The 9,106-nt window shown below is 38.6% G+C and overlaps 1 protein-coding gene across 5 annotated transcripts in view; it reads right to left on the minus strand.

Annotated features, from left to right (window-relative positions):
* The window catches only part of unc5a (unc-5 netrin receptor A), a 111,453-nt gene extending 102,913 nt beyond the window's left edge, over window positions 1-8,540 (minus strand). For 2 of the 5 annotated variants that reach the window (XM_077733605.1, XM_077733608.1), the window contains exon 1: window positions 7,979-8,539. In XM_077733605.1, coding sequence (XP_077589731.1) covers window positions 7,979-8,069 — 91 coding nt within the window. In that variant the 5' untranslated portion in view covers window positions 8,070-8,539. Of the gene's footprint in view, window positions 1-7,978 lie in introns of all 5 variants that reach the window. The other 3 variants (XM_077733610.1, XM_077733606.1, XM_077733607.1) reach the window with 2 other exon arrangements.
* Between the last annotated feature and the right edge of the window lie 566 nt (window positions 8,541-9,106).

Here is a 9,106-nt window from a genome sequence, read left to right on the forward strand (position 1 = left end):
TCAGAGTAAATCAACTTGTGGTTCATTTGTGGAATGATAAGAATGTAGCTTACAGACATTTCCACGTACCACCCTGTCGACACTTAATAGCTTTGCTTGGTTGCCTCATGCTTATGGGACGTAAGGGGGTGGAGGCGGACATATTTTTGCTTCAAGACTATCAGGCTGAGGCGGCTACGTGCAGTGTAGCTTAACAGTAAATGGCGCCACGCTACCGAGATGCGTACAAATAATGTGGGCGGGTTCATAAAACAACACTGAGTTCAGTGCTCGAAGTATATTTGAGACATTTTGAAGTCAAGGTTCTCGATGTAAAACAGAGAAGAATCATTTCTCTCTGCCAAATTTCAGCCACACCTCTGTGGCCTTGCAGCTTTGTGAGCACACTTTGCTACTATCCCTGGAAGTAATGCTAGAATTATAGGAATAGTTGGCTCTCTGATTCTATGGTGTAGTGGTTGGTCAATGTGCTTTGTAATAAAAACATGATGGCTCATAAAAGTTTGGCATAGAACCCGCCATAGATATTCAATTGGCGCTTGACATAATTGTTGCTGATTGCTATTATATATAGTATATAAAAATATCTATGTATAGGAATAAAAAACAACATTAAATTAACAATACACCAAAACATTTCTGCAGTATCTTCAAACATTATCCATGCATTTAGAAAGAAATGTTTTTAAATTCCAACCGTTCTTTAACGAGTGTGCAAGAAATATTGTATGCAGAATCTGGAAGCTGAGAATATAGAATAGCTGAAAAGCTGGCGAGTCAAAGCACCTTTTGAAACATTCAAACACAAGTGAGACAAAGTCTTTCTTAAAGATCTGCACAGGGAGTAAGAGCCAAGCGCACACGGATAAAATATCCTAATGATCTTAAAATGATTACTTCTCCTGGGTTAAAAAAGAGCCGATTTATTTTCCATCACAGAAAATGGCAGAAATGAAATGGAAATATATAAGAAAGGCACTTTCCACAGTGACATTTAACAACAATCAACTCTCGCCAGATAAGTTATGTAATTATTACGTTAGTCAGAAAGTCAAACAAAAGCCATAAGCAGCATATGTGGCAGACTAAGAAATGAGCTTTGGGACAACTTATCCAGAAAACACGCAGCCAAGTTTTCAACCAATCCACTATTATTATTTTTGATGTTTTTCAAAAGCTGAAGGGTAAAATACCTTTATACAGTAATGCAGCCTAGGCTATTGACATTCACCCACAGACATTAACATAAAAATAAAATAATAAAATAAAACATGAAATGTAAATACTGTGCTTTTCTGGCCATACACATACAACATGTTGAATCAACTTTAACATTATGGGCAACTGATGTGAAGGTTACCGTTTGTATTATGAAAAACAGAAATGGCCATGCCATCTTACAAAAATTTGAATTGCTTACTATTCAGCGTTCCAGTGGTAGGCTTTAGTATTCAACCTTTGTTGGACTATAAATGTTTTTTGAAAAAGAAAATGGTCATTTTATTGAAGGTATTCGCCACAGATTGATGTTGTTTGAGGCGTGGGTTTTAGTTTATGCCATGGCAAGTTTATAGAATTAGTAGTTAGTGTAGGAGTTGATGAGAATTCATGTGAGTAGGTGCTGTTAGTCAAAACAATTGAAAGTAAAAGAGAGGTATGGTTTTGGAACTGGAATACAATTTCAGATGTATCTGAATTAAAAAAAAAATAGATAAACACACACAGCACAGGTTTGAATGTGCTGTTTTACTCAGTGTTTTGTTGACTCAGTTGAATTACTTCCCTCAGGCATCAGTGCCTGGACACACAGACATAATTAGAAAAGGTCACTGAGCCTCCTGTCTTGTCAACAAATTCACTTCAATATGACAAATTTGGGTTCACGCAGTGCCAGACCTCCCTCAGATACCCCTGCCAATCAAGCCCCACCAGAATACGGCAGGCGGTTGAGTATGCTTTTGTTTGTTTTCAGTTTTTTTTCCTTACATTATCTAGCTAAGTAAAAAAAAAAGGCTTATTAATTGGCCATACATTTGGAAGGGGTTTTTCATTAAGGCTGAGGTAGCAGCACAATGAGTTGCTTAGTTAACAGTAGGTCTAAAATATTTCGATGATATTTTAGTAGTATCACTGAATTAGCATGTTTCATTAAAATATCTTGGATACATGATAACAAAAAGCACAATATTGATTACCGTCACTTAATATCAATTGACCTTCAGAAGATTTCCGATTTGTTTTCTCACTTTCTAGTGCAGGATTCCCTTCACGAGATGATGAAGAGGGAGAGTCCTTCACATTGCTCCCTGGTGGCCTCACTAAGGAACTATTAATCTATAGCTCTCCATACTGCAATCAGATCTGCTTTCCCCATCCACTGCATGGCCTGAAATAAAGGCCACAAGAGCACCCAGAGGAATGGACATGTTAGATGAGCTACTCTGAGAAACCTTTGGGTTTTTAAGCACTTCTCCAGACAGTGACTGATGCCCAATTAACTATTTGGGAAAGGGTTCTAAGAATAGTTGATATTAATAAGATCACAAATGAGAATTTACACATGTTTTCACTTAACTCGCACCTGTTCAATCTTTAACATTTCCTTATTCAGAAGCAAAGTGTTTACTGAGACTAGGAATGTGACTTTCTCGTTGTAAAGGCGGTAACACAATATTCCCATCCTTTTACATCTAATAGCACATTCCATTATGAGCTATTTCAACAAAGAAAATGCTACTTTTTTTGCCACTCTTACCGGTCAATGAAGCCCATAAACTGTGACCACCACCAACTATTTCATTACTTGCTTGCTGCTTGTTTTACCAGGTAATCTAATTCCACATCAAAGGCTAGAGGCTAATGCTTTGGCAGCCAGAAAGAAACAGACACGGCTATAATAATGTGCTGCATTTCCAGGAGAGAACGAATCAACTTCAGGATTACATCCCTCTCTCATTGACATGAAACATGGAAATAGGATAATTTAAACAGAAAGGTCAGAAAGTCACATATGCGGTTGGTCCTTTTATAAAGCCAGTGCATAGAATACAAAAAAACTAACGCTGCAGTTCAGGTTCCATAAGACCTCTGTAATGTTCTTTATGAACTCCTCAAATCCAGCATTTGCCAATAACAAAAACAAGGGACAAAACATGAAAGATAAGGTGCTTGGGTATTTGTTACCAAATGGAGCGTGTTTCACTATTGTTTCAAGATGACCTGTAATGGCATGCACTGTTTACCTGTAAGCCATTTGTGGTAGACTATCATCGCAGCCTCCATTCATCAATGTGAATCCACAGAATAACACAGAATTTAGCATGAATCACAGCAGAAGCATTCCCATCAGGGTTGTCTCAAAACAAAATTCACATGAAGCCAATTGAATAAAACTTGCTAATCTTCAACTTGCACCCAAGCAATTCCTGGCCTTCATTCATTCCAATATCTATATGTAATACTCAATTTTGTAAACAACATAAAAGTGGAAAAAAAACTCCTGCCTGTGAAGGAAATAATTTTAGATTTCCACCACGTTCTAAAAGTATCATTTTTGACCTCTATGAAATATTTGCACATGTACATACTAATTTATTTAGTGAATCTGGCAGTAAAGGAGAAATAATCCCTGGCCCAGTGCATGACTGGATCCACGTGTCATCTGAATTAATTTAGCAAGTTAGCAATAAGGCAATATTCTCTAATGAAAACATACATTTGGGCTTTTGCTCTCCTTATCACATTCTTTAGTGAGTCAATGAGAAAAAGACAAACCAGCAGCGAGAACGAGAATCCAAGGATGAATCACATTTGAACAATAAAAGAGGCCTGACAAGAGGAAATCCTTGCATTTGAAAGAAACAGGCACAGTCAAATGAAAGGATTATGCAATGTATTTCTGCCTGGTGTCACTGCATCGCCATGTGCTTGCATCATCACAAAATGAACACCCTGTGGAAATTGCGTTCAATTCCCGTGCACCTTCTAGACAACAACTGCTTAGCGACACCCCCATGGGGTGTAATGGAGAAAAACAAGAATTGGAAAATTTCTTTTTTATCCCCTCTGCTCTTCCATCTAATATATTGTGGAAATTGACAGGCATAAAATGTACATTAAAATAAGTAACTTGCCAGCCTAAAGTTTTGTTAACATTATTAAAAGTGTGAAGATGTGAAAAAAATAAAACTTCGAGACCTGATGGATATTAGTGGTTATCTTCTCCAGAAATTAATCAATTTTCCTAAACCTTGTGATTTTCTTCTGGTAAAGCAAAAATGTTGCCCTGAATTTAGGTACCCGAAATTATAGTTCAGTGGCATTGAAAGAAGTATTTTTGTTTTTTATTAAAAAAAAAAATTAAAGAGAAGTAAAAGAGAAGTCTCAGTCTGCAGAAGGTCCCCACCTTGTGGACTTTCTACGTGGCTCCAGTTTTTTTATACTAGGTCTACAATGTCTTGTCTCTGTCTTGCTACTGCAACCAACAAATTTGATGAATACGGGATGAAATACAATTCTAACCTAATAAAGAAATCTCCCTTCCTTGGTAATGGCAACAAAATACATTTGATTTGAGTATTAAAGCTGCATCTTATATTGTATTAGGGTCAGATCAGAAAGTCAGACTTTACAAAATTGTTAATCAACCTGAAAATTATGATTGGTGCACTCCTGGTTTGAAATGACAATGACATTGAGGTAGAAACGAAAATACAATATTTCTTTTTCAGACTCTTTTGGCAAACTGAAGCAATTTTGCACTACAACTGAATATAAATTAATCAATACAATTAATTTAAATGTGAACGGATTTCATGGTCAACCTATAATTCCCCACAGGATTAATAAAGTTGAACTACATCAAAGGTCCAAGAGTTTCACACACTGTGTCCTTTGAGATATGATTGTACATCAAAAGGTTAAGAGATAAACATGCATGTATAAGCAAATCCTTGTTGATATGCTGCTGACACACAAACAAGCAGGCTTTGCATACTGCAAGCTTCAAATGTTGTGCAAGTAAAGCAGTGCCTTACTTTGTTCCCGAAGCTCAAAGTATACCCCTCATAACACTACTGGAGAAAAAGTGCTGGGCTAGCTAAAATGCAGACTGACAGGCCTACCTTTATTAGTGACTGACTTATTTTCTCGGCAGTAGGAGAAAAAAAAAAAAAAAGAAAAAGACAAGTCGGCTTTTGATACAGGCAAGTGTCGAGTCAGCATCTTTGTCTCACAGGATCGTTTGACTGATCTTAGTGCAGACTGTCCCTATCCTCATGTAGGAAGAAATGGCTACCATATTACCTGCGATCCATTTTTGGCTCTCAACCTGTCCTATAAAAGAAATCTGATGGGACGCTAGCAATGACCTAATATTTGACAGAGATTGACAGACAAAGTAGAACGTATGCCTTGATATTTGATCCAGGTGAGAAGGAGGATAAAACTGTCATTTAATGTCCTGTTTTCATCGGCATAAAACACAGGGGAGGATTTCTCAGCATGTATCGAGTGGAAGGGAAAAAGAAACGGAATTGTTCGCCACTCGCTGACAGTGTGAACAAAGAGTATCAAAGTCAAGCAGCGTCAATCCTGTAGGAATGTAGTGACTAAATCTGACCTTAAGCTTTATGTTTTTGGACTGTGGCAACAGCTCATAGAAGGCACGGGTAAAAAATACAGAAATATTCACATTAAAATGATCTGAAAAGGAAGCACAAAGAAAATGGGATTGCACTACCTATGGAAAAGACTAATCAAATGCATCCAAACACCAATCGTGAAACACCTGCACTATCCTTGCCCCTTAGATTGGTAGATGTGGTCCCTTGGGGGTATGCATGTTTATTTAGCACTAACATATTCATAATTAAACACTAATTGATGCAAAAGAAAAAAGCCTACTTAATTCATCATCTCTGTGCCCCGGAGCAAGACAATTACACTTTAACATCTTTGTCTTCGGCCCAAAGCAAGGTTAACAGTTTGGAAACAAGGGAAATGCAAATGGCGTGTGAAATCTTCTTGTTTTTGGACACACGTCAGTGAATCCCAGAATATACAATATATGAGAATTGTAAAAAAAAAAAAAAAAAAAAAGACTCGGGAGTGGCAACGTGTTGAAGTCGCAAGCCACAGCCTAACTGAATGAGACGTATTGTTATATTTACCACTGTGGACAGACAAAATAATGAGCATTCTTTGTCCAAACCCAGATCAAGATATTTGATTACTCTTTCAAAGAGAATCAAATGAAAAGACAGGAAATGGATTCATAGAGAGACTAATTCTTAACTAGTGGGTCACAAGCCAAAAGTAAATCCAATCGAAGTATGTTGCAGAACATTCGTCAGAAATATAGGATTAAAATTGAATGCACCCTATTAACCCAATACGGTGCATTCCTTGAAATATTGGCCTGTCATTGGGGGTGCTTGACTTCAAATACATTTGGACTGGGAAAAACATTGACTGGAAACAAAATATGGATTTTTACAGCTAACCCTTAGAGTTTTCAGGACTGCCCTGGAACCTGCACAGCCTCAAGCAGGACACTTGTTTTGTTTTCTCCAATTGAACCTGAACACAACACACCCCAGTGTACTGCTACCTGCATTAAGAACAGCTACAGGTCGTCATTGTTAAGCATGTAGTAAAGTAAATTTTAACCCATTTCTAATGAACTCCAAAGGAGTTATTTTTTCTTTTATCAGCATGAACATGAACTAAAGATTTGGTCAGTTATCCACTTAACAAATTAGACTTGTCAGTAGTTGTTGGTGCAGGGTTATTTTGTATTTATCATGAAATGAAAGTACTTTTTCTGACACACTAGTACCGTTTTAACATTTTTTCTTTTTTCATAATTAGTGTGCCCATTTGAATCTTTAAATATTTTGCATTGTGCATTAAACTGGATTGCGGTGGTAAATAAAAAATACTGTCAAAAAAATCCACTTTCTACTTCTATTACACATCAACCTAAATCATGACACATTCGATTATAATTTATCTTGTGATGGCCATGTCTTAGTCTATAAATTATGATCCTATTGTCAGAATGAACACTGAAAAGTATGCGACTGTCTGGCTACCAGTTTAGTGTCTAATCCGCCTTTCACACATGTGGGGAGTATGCTTAAAGTTTGACATTTGATTGATGATTAAATACTACAAAATATCCTCTTGTTGGGTGTGATGGAGCGGACCATCCTGCAATTGGTTAAAAAAAATGTTTGTTTGGGTTCTGCTCTGATGACAGTCAGCGCAATTGTTTGCCTAAACAAAAGTCTTGAAATAATAAATTGTTTGCCTAAACAAAACTCTTGATTGGGTTCAGCTCAGATGACAATCAGCACAAATCCAGTTAAACTCAACCAACCCAACAGTTTTGCACAATATAAAGCACATTGGCAGGCACCACGCTATAAAGCACAATTCATCAGAGCAAGTCGATCGCCTCTCAACTCCGTAAAGCTGTCAGCGTGGTGCAAATGCAGCAGGATGGAGTCTGTTTGCGGGACATCCTTGCTGCAAAGGAAACGGGGTTGGCAATGCCTCCCAACATTCACCATCTGGGATTGTACATTTACTAGGCTAAAGGTTGTTTATGTGACAGTAAAGGAGGGCCGTGTCACTGTGCATTGTCATCCATTATACAGAAGCCATCTGGCCGAGACGTCATAGTCCATTTTCGTCACATTTTGGGAATAAAACATGCAATTTGCGATCACAATTCATCAACACATCGGGACTCAATGGTACGCGCGTACGATGTGCATTAAGTTACAAACCGCGTAACCTTGAGGTTGCAAAAGCAAAAGCCTTACTGTACAGAGGATGGACAGATAATCACCTCGTGCTTCCAATGCAAGATCGTGGTTAAAGTTGACACTTGCATCGACTTTTTTTTCGCCATCATCAGCACACTGCTAAAGACACCAGAAAACACCAAAACGGGACACAAAGAGAAACTTACCGGTGCAGGTAACGCCAATAAAGCCGAGCCAAAGCACCAGAAGCTCCGCGCCGAGTCGACATCGGACAAAGGGGCGAAGAAGTAGGGGCATTTTTCGTCTTTTTTCTAAGATCAACTTTCACAAGACACGTCGGGTAAAAAAATACGAGCTGAAAAACGTCCAGATTGTGGAAAGAGAAGCACTTTTAAGACGATTCTGAAGTGTGTTCCTCAGCACATGTCCTCCGCGTCCATCCTCGCGCGTCTCCAGTTGCTCGCAACAACGAATCACAGGTGTGGTACATCAAATGATGCCTTCCCGCACCCGCGGAAATCTGCCTTGTTTTCCCCCAAAACTGACACTGTCATTTCCTTCACTCCTTAAAAGAAAATACTCCTCGCACTTGCAAAGAGGAGAAAAGAGAAGCACTTTCTCGCCACTTGACAGCCGTCGAGCGGGCAAACGAGTGGACCGTGTGGCCAAGATGCGAGAAATAGTAATAATTGCTTGCAGCGAGAGAACATCTGCTTGCGCAGCAAGGCTGGAGCTCTGAGAGACAGCGAAGGTAGAAAGAGCGTCAATGCAAAACCAGGAGTGGATGGGACCGTGAATGTGGCCACGGAGCGCCCCTAAACGCACCCTTTGACACGTGGCGTGCCATTGACAACAACAGACGTCCAATTTGTTGAAAGTGGGAGGACTGCATGTGGATGTGGCAATGACGACACTAGATATTCAATCCATTTTTATTGGGAAGGGTGTTTGCGATCATTCGCTGCCAGCTTTTTACTCTAAATGGATTGGATGTCTAGTGCCGTCAATGGTTGCCAATATGTTAATTGAAGGGGATGGAGTCAGTCAACATTTACAATGATGCTAAATTCAGTCTAAGGCTGTTTTATTGATACACTACTACTTATACTTAATATTACTACAAGTTCTTAAACATTTTTTAACGTGATCAAGTCCAAAATTGGCATCCATAACACCCCCACCCCAAAATAGATAATTTAAAATCAATTATATTTTCTTGCTGATTAAAACTTTATAGGTAAGTCTTTGATCCGACAATATTCTCATATATATGGGAGGAGGAAAAAAAACTATGCAATTGGTTGGCAGGGATAGGCTCCAGCACCCCTTGATGT

The sequence above is a fragment of the Stigmatopora nigra genome, chromosome 14 (genome assembly GCF_051989575.1).
Source record: "Stigmatopora nigra isolate UIUO_SnigA chromosome 14, RoL_Snig_1.1, whole genome shotgun sequence".
Lineage (NCBI taxonomy): Eukaryota > Metazoa > Chordata > Actinopteri > Syngnathiformes > Syngnathidae > Stigmatopora > Stigmatopora nigra.